Raw genomic sequence first — 21,250 nt, 5'->3', positions numbered from 1 at the left:
TTGGTTCTACTCTTCTATTATTTGCCTATCTTTCCTTTTTTTATTTTTTTATTTATTTATTTTCAATTTGGAGCTTATTTGTATGTAATTTTAGTCGAAAGGAGTATTTTTCAATTTAGTCCACAAATAATTAGGAGTTAGTTTAAGCATGGTGGCTAATCATGAAATATTATTTGAGAAATGTTATATTCACAATAATTTCATAATAAATTTTAAATGACATATTGTTATTAGTAAAAAAAAAATAATTTTAGTGATAAGATTAAATTATAACTAACAATAACTTACTGTTAAAAATTTATTGGGAAAATATTATGCACGTAGCATTTTGCTAAATACTAATCCTAGAATATTCGCTACGTCATATACCTGTCTTTAGATAATTATTAGTAGAATAAATCTTGGGATGTGCAGTCTAAAGGAGGAGTGGTTAGTGAGTTAATAGGGTGATTTACTGTTAATAACTAACGGTTTTCAGTTTTTGCTCAAAAAGAAAAGATTGCACACTATCAGTAGCCTGCACATGTTTCACACTACCAATCCTCTAGATTCTCTTTTTTTTTTTTTTTTTTTTCCTCTTTTCTTTTCTATTTTTAATTTATAGTTACAACAATGATAGCAATTGTCGATTAGGTCTACTAATAATGGAGAGCACGCTATGCCATTAAGTTATAAGATTTTTAGCCTTTTAATTCTACTTAAGTTTATTTTTAGTCAATCTATTGTTCACCTTGGTCGATTTATTTTATCAATGAGTCTATTAACCCCATTTTTTTGTAATTTGTTTCACAATCATTGAAATGATTATTGAAATTGATGTGTAATAAAGGTAGCGTTAGTGATGAGTCAACAAAATTGATGTTGCACCAATCAAAACTTTACATCTTTAACAAGTTATAAAAAAATTTGTATTATTATTATTATTATTTGAGAAGAAGGTTGTTGCATATTATCGAGAAAACTAGCCATTATTTGCTTATAACTCTTAGGGTCATGCTAACGAATGCCCTTAAGGTCATGCTAACGAATGCTTTTAGGACATTGCTTAACAATTCATTTTAGAAAATTTTTGGCACTATTTTTATGGGAAATGAAAAAAAACTGCCAAAACATTAATTGGTTTTTTTTTCCATAAAAACTTTCTTTAAATGGATTATTAACCAATGTTCTAAGGGCATCCGTTAGCATTTCCCTAACTCTTATATATATGCACACACAATAAACATTTTTACCAAATAAGTAATAGATTATACATATATCAAAGTAATAGATTATACACATTTATAATATTATTTAGTATCATAAAAAAATCAAATGGAGTCTCTTTATACTTTTTAAATTTAGATACATGAGTTTTCATGTAAATATAAATTGGACTATAATTAAAGTGACATTTTGCATTAATTTATAAGGCAATTAGAAAAACACTTGAAAGCAAAATCGGAGTGCAATTAAAATCTAGTTTGAATTTTTTATTAAGCTTCTAATTTAATATATTATACTACTTGAAACTCACATGATGCGTAGGAAAATGTAATAATATTACTTTATAAGAATGTAATATAAAATTTGTAGATTAAATAGTGCACGTGTTATTTAAAATGATTTTCCAATATCAAGTTTCATACTTTCAGGTCATTTTTTAATATTTATAATATTTATCTTTTTTAGGACCCACATCTCTAATTTCTAATGCTTTTTTTTGTATTTTTTTAGCCCAAAACTAAATAGTTTGGCTCAAATAGAATAACATTTCATACTTTTCAACCCAAAAATAAAGAAAAAAAATAAAATTTTGATCCTAAAATTGAAAAGGAAACCTACAAAATGAATCAATTGAAGGTTCAATTAGTCCAAAATGACCATATGGAACGAATTGGACCGAAATATACATAATGGAACAAATTAGACCAAAATAGACCAAAGTGGACCGAATGGAACAAATTGAATCAAAATGGACTGAAGTAATCTGAATGGACCAAAGGGAATTGATTTGGACTGAAATGGAACGAATTGGATCAAAATGGACTGAAGTAGACCGAATTGACCAAAGTAAACTAAATTGGACCAAAATGAACGGAATAGACCTAAGTTTACCAAAATGCTATGCTTATGTGAAGCATATAACAATAATAAATGTTACGCTTTAACTTTTAGATATTTTATAGATATAGATATGATATACGATTTTAAGAGTTCCAAACCAAATTCCAAATTATTAAACTTTGACCCAAGTTTGAGCATTAGCCCAATTCAAAGAAAGGTTAAATTTTTATGTTTAGAGTTGAATGCAAATCCAAGACATCAGTCCTCCCATGCTGCCACACAAGTGTGGAAATTGTCATCCTCACCTAAGGAATTTGGTTGATGAGGATCCTGCAATCCAAAATAAGAGTTGCTGGTGTAAGTTATAGTTATAAGAGCATCTGCATCAGTGGATGTAAACTTTGCAAAAAGTAACAAATTTTACACAGTTTGCCCCAAAAATCTTCCACATCAGTCCTTCTAAAATTGTGTATATTTACACATTTGCCACAGTTACTGTAGATGTGTATCCTATTATTTTATTAATTTCACATTTGGCTCCTTTTTTTTCTCCCTCTTCTCCATCTACAAAACCAACTCAAACTCATCATCTTCTTCTTCCTCTAATATACACAAACACAAACACACCCACACAAACGCACAGAACCTGCAAGAGCACCACCACCAAAACGCAGATCCCACCATCCACCCAACACCGTCCAACCATCACCACCCAACCACCACCACCATCGCCTGTTAAAACAACCACCACCACCACCAAAACCTGTTAAAACAACAAAAATCCAAAATACAACTAAAATCAAACCTGATCTACCCAAAATCCACAGAAAATCAACTTAAAATTAAACCATCAACTAAAAACCCATAACCCAAACCCAAAATCAAAATCAAAATACAAACCCAATGGTGGCAGAACACTTGAAATCAAATGAGAGAGATTCAACCATGCAAGCTTCGATAGAAAGGGATTTCTTCATATCTTTGAGATCGGTGCTTGTGGTGGAGATTGGTTCTTGTGGTGGAGAGTGTATCTAACCGTGAGACAAAGAAGAAAAAAGAAAAGGAAGAAAAAGAAGAAGAAGATGGTTATGGTGGAAAGGTAATCTAACCGTGAGAGGAAGAGGAAAGTCTTGAGAATAAACGGCAGAGGAGTGGAGATGAGAGTGAAAAATCAGATCAAATGAAATGAGATAAGTACAAAAGAAAAAGAGATAAGGACAATAGAAAATGAAAAAATAATAACAATAAATTATAGAAATATTAATATTTAAATAGAATAGATGGTAAAAAAGATGAACTAGTGTGGGTGTTTTGGAAAAGTAGTAGTGTAAAATAGAAAAAGTAAGTTCTTAGTGTAAAATAGACGAAAAAATTTGGCCAGACTGATGCTCAGGGGTGGCTCTACTCTATATTCAGGGGTTCAAATGAACCCCCTGACTTCAAAAAAAAAAAAATATATATATATATATATATTATTATTTTTTGATAGTTTAATATTTTAATTTATTTTTAAAAATATTTTTGCATTCCCTGACTTAAATTTTGCACATACTTATTACAAGTATTTCCAACTCTAAGAGTAAAGTGTAAAAGTCTGTGAATTGTGAGTATCACTATTTTTTATAAATTTATATTATGTGTGTGAGTGTATCTAATATTAATTGTGTGCATTACTTTTTGTTATAATGCTATTTGTGTGAATTATGATGTGTGTGAATGTTTGTGTATATAATATAAATTTATATAATATAATAATTAGGAAATAGAGATAGTTTGTTACATGTGTGTGTATTGTTATCATGTTATAATAACTTTTTGTTATAAAGTTAGTAAAATTTAAGAAAAAAAAATTATAAAGTTAATGGTTGTCCAAGCATTTGATTAGTTAAATAGACACATAGTGTATAAGTTTATATATAAATGAGTGTAGTTGTCTATGTCAATAATTAATACAAATCTAATGAGTTTAGTTTAGTTATTTAGTTTTAAAATTTTTTATAAAAACAATAACAAATAGATAATAACAACTACATAAAAATAAAAATGTTAGAAAAACTTAACAAAATAAAATAGTTATAGGCTCATATCTACCCACATTGGAAATAGAAACTCATAATGAACTATCATATAACAATTTAAAATTTTAAAATTTGTAGAAAAAAATTGTAAAACTTCATGTATTAATTTTTTTCATGTATTAATTTTTTTGGTCAATATAAAACTCAATATATTCAAGTTTTTGTTTTATTAAAATTTTTTAATGACCCCCCTAAACAAAATTTCTGGAGCCGCCACTGCTGATGTTGTTGCTCTAGTATCTGAAACCCATCCAAGGACAACTTTAGCATCAATCTCAATCTCAATAGGTGACAAAATTAACTCTCTACAAATAGTTAACCCATCCTTGAGAGCCCACAACTCAGCACTGATAGCTATCCCAATATTACGGCTGAAACCTATAACCTAGTTGCCGTTCTGGTCTCGAATGAGCCTACCTCCATCTATCTTCCCAGGGTTGCCAAGTGAAGACCCATCCGTTGTCATTCATGTTTTTTTTTGCAATGCCCATATGCAACTATTGTATGGATAATGGACGAACTCAAAATGGCCCTTAAATGTTTCTCTCCTTTTGCCACCATAATGCCCCTACCTAGATAAGGATACTCCTCCACCTTAATTTCTACACATATAGATATTGACGAATCAGATAAATGAAAGCTCACACTCTTCGCAACTGAGATCAACCTCTCTTACTCCTCGCATGCAACTTCCTAAAACACACTTAGATGAGATCCCCTCTATTCCAAACTTCATCTAAAGGATTGTTAAAAATAAACTTTGAAGATGTTGTTTGCACCTTCTTCGGCTTTGCAATATTCCAATATATATGTTTGGACTACCTCATATGTCTCCAGTTCCCCTACTTGGGTTGAAGTGAATGTTGCTTAATTTCTTGGCTGTCTCAACTGTTGTTCACCTTAACTTACTCCTATGTTCTATTCAAAGCCAAAGGTGATGCCAAAGTTGTTCTTGGGTCCATTTTTGTAAGACATGGGTACCCATGCATCCAATGTCCTCTCTATTTCGTCCTTGGGTTTTGTTAGAGGAGCCTGATTGGTTGGTTGCCCTTACTCCTCTCTATTATCCACTACCAAAAACAAAGTAAATTAGGTTATCCGCTACCCAAAACAAAAGAAATTAGGTCATAGATCTTGATTTTATCAATTTAAGTCGAAAACTTATAAAATCTAGTTAAACAACTGATGCACTGGACATAAGTCGTGTTTTATAAAATCATTTCAATTTATAGTTTACGTTCATCTTTATTATTTAGCACATTAATGGAATAGAGAAAAGTGTAAAACTATTTATGGAACTCTTTATTTTACCCATAACTTGTTCATAAATCAATTTGACAACCATTTAACAAAGATCATAAAAAGAGAAATTTTTGCCTAGAGTGAGAAAACAAAAACAAATATTATATAGTAGAAAATTGAATCTAAGTATATATGAAGTGTAAATTTTATTTATGTATATATCCAAAAATATGTACTAACGTTTCCAATAAAATTCAAGGCTTTAAATATTGCCAATTAAATTCATACACGTGAAATTGTTTTTATTTGAAACCTTTATCCATTTTCTATATATATATATATATATATAGTTTATGGCAGATGGAAGGAACAAGTTTAGCTAGAAACAATCAGCATGACCTCTCCATGAGATTAGTAGACAAGCAAAGGATTCAATGATGGAGTTTTTTGACATTCATAAGAAGGGTCCTTGTATAGACTAGATAACAGGCTTGGTCCGTTGGGCTCCTCCGCCATGGGGTTTTTACATTACAAAGTTTCAAACTCTAGAATTTTTTTTTTTTTTTTTTCCATTTAACACCATTTTAGAAACAATTTTGTTAGTTAGCAGATTTCTAAAACTATTTAGAAAACTAGCGTCTCGAGTCTAACAGACTCGAGTTCAAAGTAAAAATCGAGCCTTAAACATTCGACTTCCAAGTCGAGGTAGATAAAATTATCTACGTGGAACTCGAGTTTTCATAGAACTGTAACAATGGAGTGAAGAAGAATAGAGTGAAGAAGAAGAAAAAGAAAGATCAAGATCTAATTGAAGAAGAAGAAGAACAACCAAACCCATTTCTTAGAAACCAAAACCCAAAGATTAAAAAAAAATACCCATTCTCCATACCCAAATCAAACACAACCCCGTGGTAGTTTTGATCTCGGCTTGGGTTTGGTTTTGTTGTTTCTAGGTTTGTTGTCACAAAAGCCCCAAATTTGCTCAATAGAATTAAATCAAAAATTGGCATTCTCTAACAAAATGAACAAACTTCAGAAGCTGTTGGCATAATGAATGTTGAGACACAGCACGCGTTGCTGGGCTTTGATGCCTCTCCGTTGAGCTTAAATATTTGAAGATGTTTATTTCTCAATCAATGAGCGAAGAAAAAGCGTACATGTTGCTCGGTTTTTATTTGCTCTTCCTCTCTTGTCCTAATGGAACTCAAGTCTTAAAGACTTGAGTTCTACATGGATAATCTTTCTACCTCAGCATTGCCAACACATAAAATTTGAGTCTCTAGGACTCAAGTTGCTACAGTAAACTCAAGTCTAAGTATGAAGTGTAAATTTTATTAATATATATATCCAAAAATATGTACTAACATTTCTAATAAAATTGAAGGTTTTAAATATTGCCAATTAAATTCATACACGTGAAATTGTTTTTATTTGAAACCTTTATCCATTTTCTATATATATATATATATATATATAGTTTATGGCAGATAGAAGGAACAAGCTTAGCTAGAAACAATCAACATGACCTCTCCATGAGATTAGTAGACAAGCAAAGGATTCAATGATGGAGTTTTTTGACATTCATAAGAAGGGTCCTTGTATAGACTGGATAACAGGCTTGGTCCGTTGGGCTCCTCCGCCATGGGGTTTTTACATTACAAAGTTTCAAACTCTAGAATTTTTTTTTTTTTTTCATTTAACACCATTTTGAAACAATTTCGTTAGTTAGCAGATTTCTAAAACTATTTAGAAAACTAGCGTCTCAAGTCTAACAGACTTGAGTTCAAAGTAAAAATTGAGCCTTAAACATTCGACTTCCAAGTCGAGGTGAATAAAATTATCCACGTGGAACTCAAGTTTTCATAGAACTATAGCAATGGAGTGAAGAAGCATATGGAGTGAAGAAGCATATAGGGTGAAGAAGAAGAAGAAGAAAGATCAAAATCTAATTGAAGAAGAAGAAGAACAACCAAACCCATTTCTTAGAAACCAAAACCCAAAGATAAAAAAAAAATACCCATTCTCCATACCCAAATCAAACACAACCCCACGGTAGTTTTGATCTCGGCTTGGGTTTGGTTTTGTTGTTTCTAGGTTTGTTGTCACAAAAGCCCCAAATTTGCTCAATAGAATTAAATCAAAAATTGGCATTCTCTAACAAAATGAACAAACTTCAGAAGCTGTTGGCATAATAAATGTTGAGACACAGCATGCGTTGCTGGGTTTTGATGCCTCTCCATTGAGCTTAAATATTTGAAGATGTTTATTTCTCAATCAATGAGCGAAGAAAAAGCGTACATGTTGCTGGGTTTTTATTTGCTATTCCTCTCTTGTCCTAATGGAACTCAAGTCTTAAAGACTTGAGTTCTACATGGATAATCTTTCCACCTCAGCATTGCCAACACATAAAATTTGAGCCTCTAGGACTCGAGTTGCTACAGTAAACTCAAGTCTAAGTATGAAGTGTAAATTTTATTAATATATATATCCAAAAATATGTACTAACGTTTCTAATAAAATTGAAGGTTTTAAATATTGCCAATTAAATTCATACACGTGAAATTGTTTTTATTTGAAACCTTTATCCATTTTCTATATATATATATATATATATATATATATATATATATATATATATATAGTTTATGGCAGATAGAAGGAACAAGCTTAGCTAGAAACAATCAACATGACCTCTCCATGAGATTAGTAGACAAGCAAAGGATTCAATGATGGAGTTTTTTGACATTCATAAGAAGGGTCCTTGTATAGACTGGATAACAGGCTTGGTCCGTTGGGCTCCTCCGCCATGGGGTTTTTACATTACAAAGTTTCAAACTCTAGAATTTTTTTTTTTTTTTTCATTTAACACCATTTTGAAACAATTTCGTTAGTTAGCAGATTTCTAAAACTATTTAGAAAACTAGCGTCTCAAGTCTAACAGACTTGAGTTCAAAGTAAAAATTGAGCCTTAAACATTCGACTTCCAAGTCGAGGTGAATAAAATTATCCACGTGGAACTCAAGTTTTCATAGAACTATAGCAATGGAGTGAAGAAGCATATGGAGTGAAGAAGCATATAGGGTGAAGAAGAAGAAGAAGAAAGATCAAAATCTAATTGAAGAAGAAGAAGAACAACCAAACCCATTTCTTAGAAACCAAAACCCAAAGATAAAAAAAAAATACCCATTCTCCATACCAAAATCAAACACAACCCCACGGTAGTTTTGATCTCGGCTTGGGTTTGGTTTTGTTGTTTCTAGGTTTGTTGTCACAAAAGCCCCAAATTTGCTCAATAGAATTAAATCAAAAATTGGCATTCTCTAACAAAATGAACAAACTTCAGAAGCTGTTGGCATAATGAATGTTGAGACACAGCACGCGTTGCTGGGCTTTGATGCCTCTCCATTGAGCTTAAATATTTGAAGATGTTTATTTCTCAATCAATGAGCGAAGAAAAAACGTACATGTTGCTCGGTTTTTATTTGCTCTTCCTCTCTTGTCCTAATGGAACTCAAGTCTTAAAGACTTGAGTTCTACATGGATAATCTTTCTACCTCAGCATTGCCAACACATAAAATTTGAGTCTCTAGGACTCAAGTTGCTACAGTAAACTCAAGTCTAAGTATGAAGTGTAAATTTTATTAATATATATATCCAAAAATATGTACTAACGTTTCTAATAAAATTGAAGGTTTTAAATATTGCCAATTAAATTCATACACGTGAAATTGTTTTTATTTGAAACCTTTATCCATTTTCTATATATATATATATATATAGTTTATGGCAGATAGAAGGAACAAGCTTAGCTAGAAACAATCAACATGACCTCTCCATGAGATTAGTAGACAAGCAAAGGATTCAATGATGGAGTTTTTTGACATTCATAAGAAGGGTCCTTGTATAGACTGGATAACAGGCTTGGTCCGTTGGGCTCCTCCGCCATGGGGTTTTTACATTACAAAGTTTCAAACTCTAGAATTTTTTTTTTTTTTTCATTTAACACCATTTTGAAACAATTTCGTTAGTTAGCAGATTTCTAAAACTATTTAGAAAACTAGCGTCTCAAGTCTAACAGACTTGAGTTCAAAGTAAAAATTGAGCCTTAAACATTCGACTTCCAAGTCGAGGTGAATAAAATTATCCACGTGGAACTCAAGTTTTCATAGAACTATAGCAATGGAGTGAAGAAGCATATGGAGTGAAGAAGCATATAGGGTGAAGAAGAAGAAGAAGAAAGATCAAAATCTAATTGAAGAAGAAGAAGAACAACCAAACCCATTTCTTAGAAACCAAAACCCAAAGATAAAAAAAAATACCCATTCTCCATACCCAAATCAAACACAACCCCACGGTAGTTTTGATCTCGGCTTGGGTTTGGTTTTGTTGTTTCTAGGTTTGTTGTCACAAAAGCCCCAAATTTGCTCAATAGAATTAAATCAAAAATTGGCATTCTCTAACAAAATGAACAAACTTCAGAAGCTGTTGGCATAATAAATGTTGAGACACAGCATGCGTTGCTGGGTTTTGATGCCTCTCCATTGAGCTTAAATATTTGAAGATGTTTATTTCTCAATCAATGAGCGAAGAAAAAGCGTACATGTTGCTGGGTTTTTATTTGCTATTCCCCTCTTGTCCTAATGGAACTCAAGTCTTAAAGACTTGAGTTCTACATGGATAATCTTTCCACCTCAGCATTGCCAACACATAAAATTTGAGCCTCTAGGACTCGAGTTGCTACAATAAACTCAAGTCTAAGTATGAAGTGTAAATTTTATTAATATATATATCCAAAAATATGTACTAACGTTTCTAATAAAATTGAAGGTTTTAAATATTGCTAATTAAATTCATACACGTGAAATTGTTTTTATTTGAAACCTTTATCCATTTTCTATATATATATATAGTTTATGGCAGATAAAAGGAACAAGCTTAGCTAAAAACAATCAGCATGACCTCTCCATGAGATTAGTAGACAAGCAAAGGATTCAATGATGGAGTTTTTTGACATTCATAAGAAGGGTCCTTGTATAGACTGGATAACAGGCTTGGTCCGTTGGGCTCCTCCGCCATGGGGTTTTTACATTACAAAGTTTCAAACTCTAGATTTTTTTTTTCCCATTTAACACCATTTTAGAAACAATTTCGTTAGTTAGCAGATTTCTAAAATTATTTAGAAAACTAGCGTCTCGAGTCTAACAGACTCGAGTTTAAAGTAAAAATCGAGCCTTAAACATTCGACTTCCAAGTCGAGGTAGATAAAATTATCTACGTGGAACTCAAGTTTTCATAGAATTGTAACAATAGAGTGAAGAAGAATAGAGTGAAGAAGAAGAAAAAGAAAGATCAAGATCTAATTGAAGAAGAAGAAGAACAACCAAACCCATTTCTTAGAAACCAAAACCCAAAGATAAAAAAAAATACCCATTCTCCATACCCAAATCAAACACAACCCCACAGTAGTTTCGATCTCGGCTTGGGTTTGGTTTTGTTGTTTTTCTAGGTTTGTTGTCACAAAAGCCCCAAATTTGCTCAATAGAACTAAATCAAAAATTGGCATTCTCTAACAAAATGAACAAACTTCAGAAGCTGTTGGCACCATGAACGTTGAGACGCAGCATGCGTTGCTGGGTTTTGATGCCTCTTCGTTGAGCTTAAATATTTGAAGATGTTTATTTCTCAATCAATGAGCGAAGAAAAAGTGTACATGTTGCTGGGTTTTTATTTGCTCTTCCTCTCTTGTTCTAATAGAACTCGAGTCTTAAAGACTTGAGTTCTACATGGATAATCTTTCCACCTCAGCATTGCCAACACATAAAATTTGAGTCTTTAGGACTCGAGTTGCTATAATAAACTCAAGTCTAACAAACTCTAGATGGTAGTTTCCAAAATATTTTGAAAACGTTGTTAACTAACAAAACTATTAGCAAAATGATGTTATTTTGCCAAAAAAAAAATTGAAACTCTCCAAAGTTTTCATACATCTCTCGTGTGAATTTTGAAAATTTAACTGTTGAGTTTTATGTTCCTTATATGCTTAATATACCTATCAAATTTTATTCAAATCGGATGTTAATTACTATTTGATCAATAAACATCTTATTTATACATAATTTTATATTACAAAAACTTAAAATTTTAATATTTGTTTAAGAATTATTAACGTCTCAATTAATATTTGAAGTTGAATGGATCAAAATTGAAAGTTAGAATATCCAATTAAATGACTTAATTGAATTTTAGGCAAAATTAAATAGTGTAATTTGTAATTTAGCAACCAAAAATAAAGAAGAAGCAAGACGCCCAATAATAAATAAAAAAAAAAAAAAAAAAAAAGGGTCATCTCATCCATTGTTGAAATTGGAAGTGTATTTGTTGTGAGAATTGCAGTGCAGTGAGCAAAGAAAGAATTGAGTTGAGTTTTATAGAATAAAAAGCGAGCGAGGAGTGGGAAATAAATCAAATGTCGACGATTTATGTGCTAGAGCCACCGACGAAGGGGAAGGTGGTGTTGAACACCAGCCACGGCCCTCTGGACATAGAGCTGTGGCCTAAAGAGGCTCCAAAAGCTGTTCGCAACTTCGTCCAGCTCTGCCTCGAAGGCTACTATAACCACACCATCTTCCACCGCATCATCAAGGCTTTTCTCGTCCAGGCCGGCGATCCCACCGGCACCGGCACCGGTAACTCTCTTCTTACTCTTACTCAAAATTTTAGGGTTTCTTATTCACAATCAAGATGATTTGGCTTTTAATTTCTCAGGTGGCGAAAGTATATACGGCGGTCCTTTTGGTGATGAGTTTCATTCGCGGTTGAGATTCAAGCACAGAGGGTTGGTTGCGTGTGCCAATGCTGGCTCGCCTAATTCTAATGGCAGTCAGTTCTTTATCTCCTTGGACCGCTGTGATTGGCTTGACAAGAAGAACACCATTTTTGGCAAGGTATTTTTCTCTTCTCTTCTCTTTTTTGAATTTTGAATTTTATTTTTTAGCAAAATTTGAATTCAACTTGTTTGTTTCAGGTCACGGGGGATTCGATATATAATCTGACTAGATTATCTGAAATTGAAACTGATAAGGATGACAGGCCCTTGGAACCACCCAAGATTTTATCCGTTGAGGTCAGTAGAATCAAGCAAACATACATACATACTGTTAAATGTTAATGGAATAATTCAACTAGTTTCACTACTTGTCATTGCTTTAACATCACTTTCACATTCAAGAGCAGTGCTAAGGTCGCAAAGTTTGTGATTGGAGTAACGCCACTTTCGAACACTTCTTTTATTATGCACCAATCACAACGGGCCATGTCAGCAATTGTGAAAAATATGTTGCCCCCTTGACTTCTTTGATAAAATTATTATTTGGGAAGGAAGTGATCAGCTAGTGTTTTTCTTAAATTCATTGTTTTAGGTGTTATGGAACCCTTTTGATGACATTGTTCCAAGAGCATTGTCAAAGCCTTTGGTTGAATCCGCAGCTGATTCTGACAAGAAAGATACCAAGAAGAAAGCTGTGAAGTGAGTTTTTTCTCCTACCTCGTGTAATAGTATTTTCTGTGGATGTAACAGAAATGGCAACATGCTAGTTGTGAATTGGTTATTATGTTTATTGCCTAAGCTATGCATGCTTTATATTTACGTAACGCAGAAAGCTCAACTTGCTTTCGTTTGGAGAAGAAGCTGAAGAAGAGGAGAAAGAATTGGCAGCAGTAAAGCGAAAGATCAAAAGCAGTCACGATGTATTGGATGATCCTCGTCTTTTAAAGGAAGATGTTCCAAGTAGTGAATTGGTAACAATCTGCCATCTGTTTTAGTTCTTATATGTTGTTTTATTCAACTCAACTAAGTCATAATCTCAGTTAAATTAGGGTCAGCTATACTTATGAGTTATGCCATATTATGATGATATGATCATATAAAATGTGTTGCGACACATGGCCATTTGATGGGGGCTGGATTGAATCTGAGCTTACCTTAATGCAAGCTTGGTTCAATCTAACTAACTTGCTTTGGAGTTCTCATTTATTAGTTTCAGTTATTTGAAATTTTCATCTCATCTCTCTCTCTCTCTATAGCCATCATGTATCTATTCAAATTGATTGCATTGATGCCTGCTTAGGCTTATTTTATATGGATATATTGAATCCTGTATCTCTACTTTTGCTTTATATGCTTTTTTTGTTTTTGATAGGTAAGAATAATTATATTGAGAAGAGACTACTTCATAAAAATAAAACATGAAGTAGTCTAAATATTTACAATTGAAAAATATTTACATATGAGTTGACTCTATGAAATTTTGAACCAAAGTACCATCTGTGAGACCCGAAGCAAAAGACCACCCATAAAGAGAATTAATGAAAGATGCTAGTAATTGAGTTGCCGTGCACTCCACATGTTCAATAGTGCGTTGATTTCTTTCCCACCAAATAACCATAGTACGCATAAGGGTACAAGCTTCCAAATAGCTGACAAACGATTAGAGTCCCCAATCTGCCATCCACATAATAAATCATGAACCTTCTCCGGTAATACCCACTAAATCCCAAACATCCAAAAAACATAACAACATAAGCCACATTGCAATGTGTCAAAAGGTAGTCCATAGTCTCCCCATTGCATTGACAAATGCAACACCAGCTCACCATTGTGTAACCCCTCTTCACAAGGTTATCACAAGTAAGAATTTTCCCCAAAGCCGCTGTCCACACAAAAAAAGGAAACTCTACAAGGAGCCTTAACCCTCCATAAGGCTTTCCAAGGAAAAGACATAGAAGATGAACCCCGTAAGGTCTCAAAGAAAGATCTCACATAAAATTACCCATTGCTCCTTAGTTTCCCTCTCATCCGATCTTCCCCCTCCCTAGTGGGAATATAAGATTCTAGTAAATGGAGGAATGAAGCTACCCTATCAATCTCCCAATCTTTAAAATTTCTCATGAATCCCACACCCCAACTCCCCCCCCCCCCCCCAACCTGCTGTCTCTCCTACAAAGATTCCAAAGAAGCATCCTTATCCAATACAGTTTGAAATAGCATCAGAAATCTCATCTTCAAATGTTGATTCCTACACCAACAGTTGTGCGAGAATTAGGTTCGACTACCAGAGTGATAGAGCCCACCACAAACTGAATGTACTGTAAAAATCAGTCTCCTTGCATTCTGATTTTTAAATTACCGATTGTTCCAAAAGCTTAAGTTGTTAAGAAATGGTGAATTTAATCACTTAACCATAAGTCTAACACTCTCCTTCACTTGTGGGCCTAAAATTCTCCTTAATAAGTGGGGGCCCAACAAGTGGAAATTTAACATTTTAAATAGGAGGTAGAGTAAAACCAAGGATCGAACTCAAAATCTCCTAATCTGATATCAAGTTAAATTACCAATTGTTCCAAAAGCTTAAGCTGTTAGGAAATGGTGAATTTAATCACTTAATTATAAGTCTAACACTGATACTTTTCCATAACCCACAACCATGAGAACCTCAAACAGGTTTTGAATACCACCCACCCCACTCCTCCCCATACTTCACAATAATCATGTCTCCATAATCGATCCCCCTCCAACTGAAACTGCCATAACCACTTACCTTACAAAGATTGATTGAAAGCAGTAAGTTTCCGAATCCCCAACCCTCCACCAGCCAAGGGAGAGCACACCTTATCCCATCCAACCAAATGATGTTTGAACTCCTCTCCTAAACCACTCCATAGAAAATTCCTCTGTATCCTCTCTATTCTCTTCACCATGCTAGTAGGAATGGTGAACAAAGATAGATAACAAGTGCGCAAGCTCAAAAGAGTGCACTTCAAAAGTGTTAATCTACCTCCTTTTGATAATTATAATCTCTTCCACCTATCAAAAATAATTATAATCTCTTCCAACCTGCTAGACACCCCAAAATAGGATTCCAAATTGCCGTTGATTTGAATGAAGCCCCCAAGGCATGCCAAGGAAAGTCATGGGTAAAGAATCAACCCTGCAATATAAAATATCAGCCACTTGATTCACATTCTCCACCTCACATACCGGCACAATCTCACTTTTCCCCAAATTAACTCTTAACCTAGTCACTGCCTCAAAACAAGTCAGTAGCATTTGAATATATAGAATCTGTTCAGTTTTAGCATCACAAAAGAGTATTAGTATCATCCGCAAAAAGTAAATGGGATTTTTTTTTTTTTTGGATAAGTAATAAAGATTTATTGATATTAAAAAAGAGATACCCAAGTACACAGGGTGACACCCAAGTAAATGGGAAATGAATAATCCACCACCTTCAGCATTCCCTACCTCAAAGCCTGTAATAAGCCCTTCCTCCTCAATCCTCCTCGGCATTCTACTAAGAACCTCCATGACTAAAGTAAATGGCAAAGGAGATAATGGATTGCCTTGAGGCAATCCCCTAGAAGTGCCAAAAAAAAACCACAAGGAGAACCATTAACCAAAACAGAAAATTGTATTGTGGTAATTCAAATACGAATCCATCCTCTCCATTTTTCTCCAAACCCCATCCTCTCCTATAAATACAGAAAACTTCTAATTAACGTGATCATAAGCTTTTTTATATATCCAGCTTACAAATTATACTAGGGATGTGACTTTTTATCTTGCTATCCACACACTCATTAGCAATCAACGCTGAATCCAAAATCTGCTTCTCACCAACAAATGCATTTTGAGGTTCAGAGATAAGTTTATCCAAGATCCTTTTCAATCTATTGGCCAACACCTTTGCCAAAATTTTATAGACACTTCCAATCAAGCTAATGGGTCTAAAGTCCCTTATATTGATAGGATTAGTCTTTTTAGGGATTAACACTATAAAAGGAGCATTAAGAGATCTTTCTAATTTACAGTACTTATGGAATTCCTCAAAAAACAGCAAAAACATCAGCTGCAACCACTTGCTAGCATTAGTTATATGCATGACATGTTTTTACCATACATCGAGCAATTGATGATCAACATGGCATATCTCTAAAGCACTTTTCGAATGCAGGACCCATCTGATGTAAAAAAAAAGAGGGATATGCAGTTATCTGTAAGAGAAGCTCTAAGCTCAAAGAAAGAAGAGTCACAGAAAGATTCAAAAGCTGGATTTTATAATCTTCTTGATTATAGTGATGACGATGAGGCCAACTTTGATGCACGAATGCGTCAGCAAATACTCAGAAGACGAAAGGAGTTGGACGATAACCCCGCCAAGCGAAAATTGCATGATGGTACCCTAATCATCTTAGCATAATTCAGTTAGTAAATTCTCAAACCTGTGGATGTTTAATATAAAAGTCTTTTTTCTTTCTTTCTTTTTTCAACATAGAAGTTTATAGGACAGTAATCCTTGAATTTGTGGTGCCATTATCATAGGCATCAATCCACATACCCTTTTAAAAAGATATTAAAGAATGTCTGTGCAATGGTGAAACTGAAATAATAGCAGGGAAAACCTTCCACCAGAAAGCTAACTTAATGCCTAGCAATATATGTATAAAACAAAAATAGGAAAATGGCTGAGTTACTTGTTGCATTGTTATTAAAACCAAACATCTCTCTATTTTCAACAGTAGTATCTGTTTTTTATTTTTTTATTTTTTTTTTATAATGAAAGAATACTGCTGTTGTTGCAAAATAACACAGACATGCAAACTAAGTAAAATACATTGGCATGGCATTGTGGCAAGCTCTTTTATACTAGTAGATAAAATTATTACTGAGTACCTGCCATTAATTTATTGTCTGAAGTGTTTTTTGAGGCTCCTGCCACTGACATTTATAAATTGAAGATCTATGTTGACGAATGTTTTGTTTTTTATTTGCTCCTTATTTTTGTTCTTGATAAGTGATAAATTTGTTGAAAAGGATAAAGGAGAGCCCCGAGTACGTAGTAGATGTAGAAAATGTCCAACAGGAGATTACAGTCTAAAGTTGAAATGATCAAGGAAATTGGAAAAAACAATAATAAAAGAAGAAGAGAATATCTTAATTCACAGTCTGTTATCTCTTCACTAACTTTGCATATTGCAGGTTAAAGCCATTTACAAAATAAAATACACAGTTAAAAAATTGATTATGGGAGTTTCAAACAACTAATATTGAGTAGCAACCTATTCTTAGTAAAAGGGGGTTTATTTGTCAACATCAAAACCGTGAAAATAGTGTATTGTTATCTTCTTAGTTAAATTAAATAGCTTTGAAATCTATTGCCTTTGTCATTTACATCCTTCTTCCTTTTATAAATTATTTTGTTTATTTTAAATGCTTTAATTATCGTATGGAGGGATCATAATAGTTGGACATTTGAGGATTTGGAGCAGACAGGGGACCAGCTGTTAGCACTGTTTGTAGGGACTTTGTTTGCCTAGTCTCGTGCTTGGGGATTCACTTCTAGGGATTCCATTCTGTCGTTTTTAGATTCTGTTTCTTGTTGTATTGTAAATAATTCTTTTTGTTTTTGTTTCTCTTTTTGTACATATTTTTTTTGGCTGCTTCATTCTTATTGTATGATGTAGTTCTTTTTTGTTAATAAAATTTTTCTTACATATATAAAAAAAAAAAATTATTGATGCAAGTTTAATTTTTTCTTTTTTAATTGGCATATGCAGGGAATTCTAGCCCAAAGAACCAAGAAATATCTATGTCAAGGTAAAATATTTGCGCGCGTGTGTATATATATATGTGTAAATGTGTGTGTTGGGGTGTTAGTTGCAATATAAACCTGGTATAACTCTTTGACAATATTACACCACTTGATAACTTTTCATTTGATCAATATGTTGCCAAACTCACTGATGGATAAGAAATGAGATCATATTGATGTGGAATTCAGGATGTGTGACGTGTGTTGAGGACACATAATCCGTTGGTGGGACTTTGGAATTTGGGAGGTTCAATGCACACTGTATTTGAACTCGCTTCCCTTTTGAATAAAAATATTTTACTTATCAAAAAAATTATAAAGAGTAACATAGTGTGGTAATTAATTTTTAACTAGTAATGGGGGACTGAGTAATGAAAAAGTCTGTGGGAGTGAGAATATGTAATATAGTGCAGTAATTATCCTTTAACTTGTAATAGAGGTTGAAGATAGTTTGCCCTCTGATTGATCATCAAGGTTCCATTGCCAAGGTGGATTGTTGGAGTAGGCATCAACTCCCTTTTTTTCAGCAACAAAACTCACACGTCTTTCAGCATTATAATTATTAGACAAGGCTTATACCATTTGTTGCTGTTGTTCATACCGTTTGTTCACACCTTTATATGTCTTCTTTTCTTTGCATAACACATCATGTGTAGGAGTAAGCTGCTCCAATTTTTTTCAACAAGATTCACTCTCTTTCATCATTATAATCCCTAGACAAGGCCTATCCCATTTGTTCACTCCTTTATATCTTCTTTTCTTTGCATGGCACATGGTGCTGACATAGGGGCTTGTGGATACTATGCTGCACGTACAACATTGAACATTTACATATGATGCTTGCTTGCATTCTATGCACGCAGGTAATCTGCAAGGCTGACTATTGTCTTCCTAATCACAATTAACAAAAGCAAACTGCATTAATACACATGTCAAATGAATCATTGGAAGACAAAAAATTTCTCCTCTTGGTTCTTATCCTAGATTTTCTATGACTCTGTGGACAAGATAAAGTTAGTTATATATTTATTTTATATGGTAAGTTATACACACACCCATTGGATTTGAACCCACGATATTACCCTCGCTGAAACTTGTGAGAGGAGGAAGTTCTAATTGAGCCAAGGCTCATTGGCAGTCAAGAAAAAAGCTTTGAGAACTTGTTAATATGAAAAATAATCTCACCAGGTCTAAAGCTGAAAGCATTGATGATGAGCAACCGAGGGTAGAAAAGTTGTCTCTGAAGAAAAGGGGACTCGGATCAGAAGCCAGAGCTGAACGAATGGCTAATGCAGATGTAGACTTACAGCTGTTGGGTGAAGGTGAACGAGGAAGACAGTTGCAAAAACAAAAAAAGCGCAGACTTCAAGGACGTGAAGAAGATGTAAGTTATGAATTATGGTTCTTATTTGTTTCATCTTTCTTATCTTAGCTTGTTTCCTATGTTCTTGCCTATTGAGAAAAAACTGAACAAGAAGTGATCCGTCTTTTGGACCATCAAAATTTGTAAGTGATAGGAAATACTAACCTGCAAATGATTAATAATAGAGACAAAACCAGAAATCAGACACTGACGGTATTGGTTAATCTTGGCATCACGTGTGTGATTAATTTTTTTTTTTTTTTTTTTTTGTTAAGTTTGCATTTGAGGAATTCTTTTTGATAAGTACATGTGAGGAATTCTTTAGAGAATGAGGCTGGATATTTCAAGGAAAACCATGGAATGATTGGGAGCTCACTAAAATGTCATTGACATCTAAACTTGTACCATTGTGTTTCTCATTGGCATAGAGATCATATTGTTTTATTTCTGGGACAGGTCCTCTAGGGAAGACTTGCCATCAATTTATGAAATGGGTTATAGTTTCAAATTTGAATTTAAACCCTTATGTTTTCACTCCCAAGCCTTTGGAAATTAGAAAATGGAATTAAACTTATCATATTTTAGCACTCTGTTGGATTTCTGAGGTCATCGAGGAAGGAAAAGAAATCTGGGGCTTGTAGAATGCTCCTTAACATAAATAATTTTTAGGGTTCCAAATTTCTTCCCTTGTCCTCTTGGGAATCGTACGGACTGTGTTTGCTGTTTACCATAGTTTTTTACAACCTAATAGCAGTTTGGAAAAAAGGTTACTGGGGAAAGATGGAGGGGTGGGTCAGAAAAATCTCAATTTATATGGAACTTGGAAGTGTTCTCTGCATTTATAGGTGTCATTAAATTTTAATTTGTGTCAATCTTTATATGCCCTACTTTTCCAATGTATGTAGTTATATAAATTAATTAATATACTTTTTATATTGACTTCTTCTTTTGTTACATTTAGGTTCTAGCAAAACTAGAGAACTTTAAGGCAGCCTTCTCTGGAAAACCCTTGGCCTCAAGTAGTGAATCTGGAGGTGGCAATCGTGAGGATTTATCTGACTGGAAATCAATTAAGTTAGAGTTTGCTCCAGAGTCTGGCAAGGTAAGCTTCATATTTGTACTTCATCTCACGTTGTGAATTCATTTCAGTTGAATATTTGTACTTTTTCTCAGAATCAGAAACTATATAAACCTGCGAGTGGTAGTTATGATTGAAATTGGATCACTTTATCAAATTTGAAAGTGATTGCCTATTTTAGTTCTTAAGTAGACCTTTCTCCAAATTCAAAGATGTTTTGCACTTTTTTTTTGTTGATAAGTAGATGTTTGGCACAATTTGATTTATGCTCTTTGAATCTTCGTTGGCTAACTAATCCCTTTTGTTATTATCTTGCTTAACTTTTAGGTTGGCTGTTTTATGCAGGATCACATGTCCCGCAATGATGACCCAAATGACTATGTCGTGCACGACCCTCTTCTGGAGAAAGGGAAAGAGAAGTTTAACCGTATGCAAGCCAAGCAAAAGCGACGGGAAAGGGAATGGGCTGGGAGACCTCTTACTTGATCTCGTCTTTGCCAACAAGTCAGGCTCGTAAAAATTGAAGACTGAATGGAATTGACGAGTTGGGTCATGTGCCAATTTGACCTTGCTATGTAGTTTGACTGCAACGTCGTCATGGTTGTTAAAATTGCGATCTAGTTGGTAAGATATCACAATTTTACGATCCCATCTCACCAAAACGTTAAAAATTGCACGAGGATCGTAAAAATTGTAGGATCGCATGTAAGGTCGTATAAGATCGTAGGATTGTATAGGATCCTACCAAAACGTAAAAATCAGTTTTTTTTGCTATAAGAATATTGATCTTAACATA

General features: G+C 33.6%; 1 protein-coding gene across 1 annotated transcript; it reads left to right on the top strand.

Moving 5' to 3' along the window:
• The first annotated feature begins 11,650 nt into the window (after window positions 1–11,650).
• LOC142622794 (peptidyl-prolyl cis-trans isomerase CYP57) lies at window positions 11,651–21,250 on the top strand. Its single transcript, XM_075796328.1, has 10 exons — window positions 11,651–12,052; window positions 12,132–12,310; window positions 12,391–12,489; window positions 12,785–12,891; window positions 13,022–13,163; window positions 16,376–16,598; window positions 17,979–18,018; window positions 19,202–19,397; window positions 20,338–20,478; window positions 20,800–21,250. Exons 1-10 carry the CDS (start codon window positions 11,833–11,835, stop codon window positions 20,938–20,940), a joined length of 1,488 nt encoding a protein of 495 aa, XP_075652443.1. The 5' UTR covers window positions 11,651–11,832; the 3' UTR covers window positions 20,941–21,250.

The sequence above is a fragment of the Castanea sativa genome, chromosome 1 (assembly GCF_040712315.1).
Source record: "Castanea sativa cultivar Marrone di Chiusa Pesio chromosome 1, ASM4071231v1".
NCBI lineage: Eukaryota > Viridiplantae > Streptophyta > Magnoliopsida > Fagales > Fagaceae > Castanea > Castanea sativa.
This window is presented reverse-complemented; position numbering and strand designations above follow the sequence as displayed.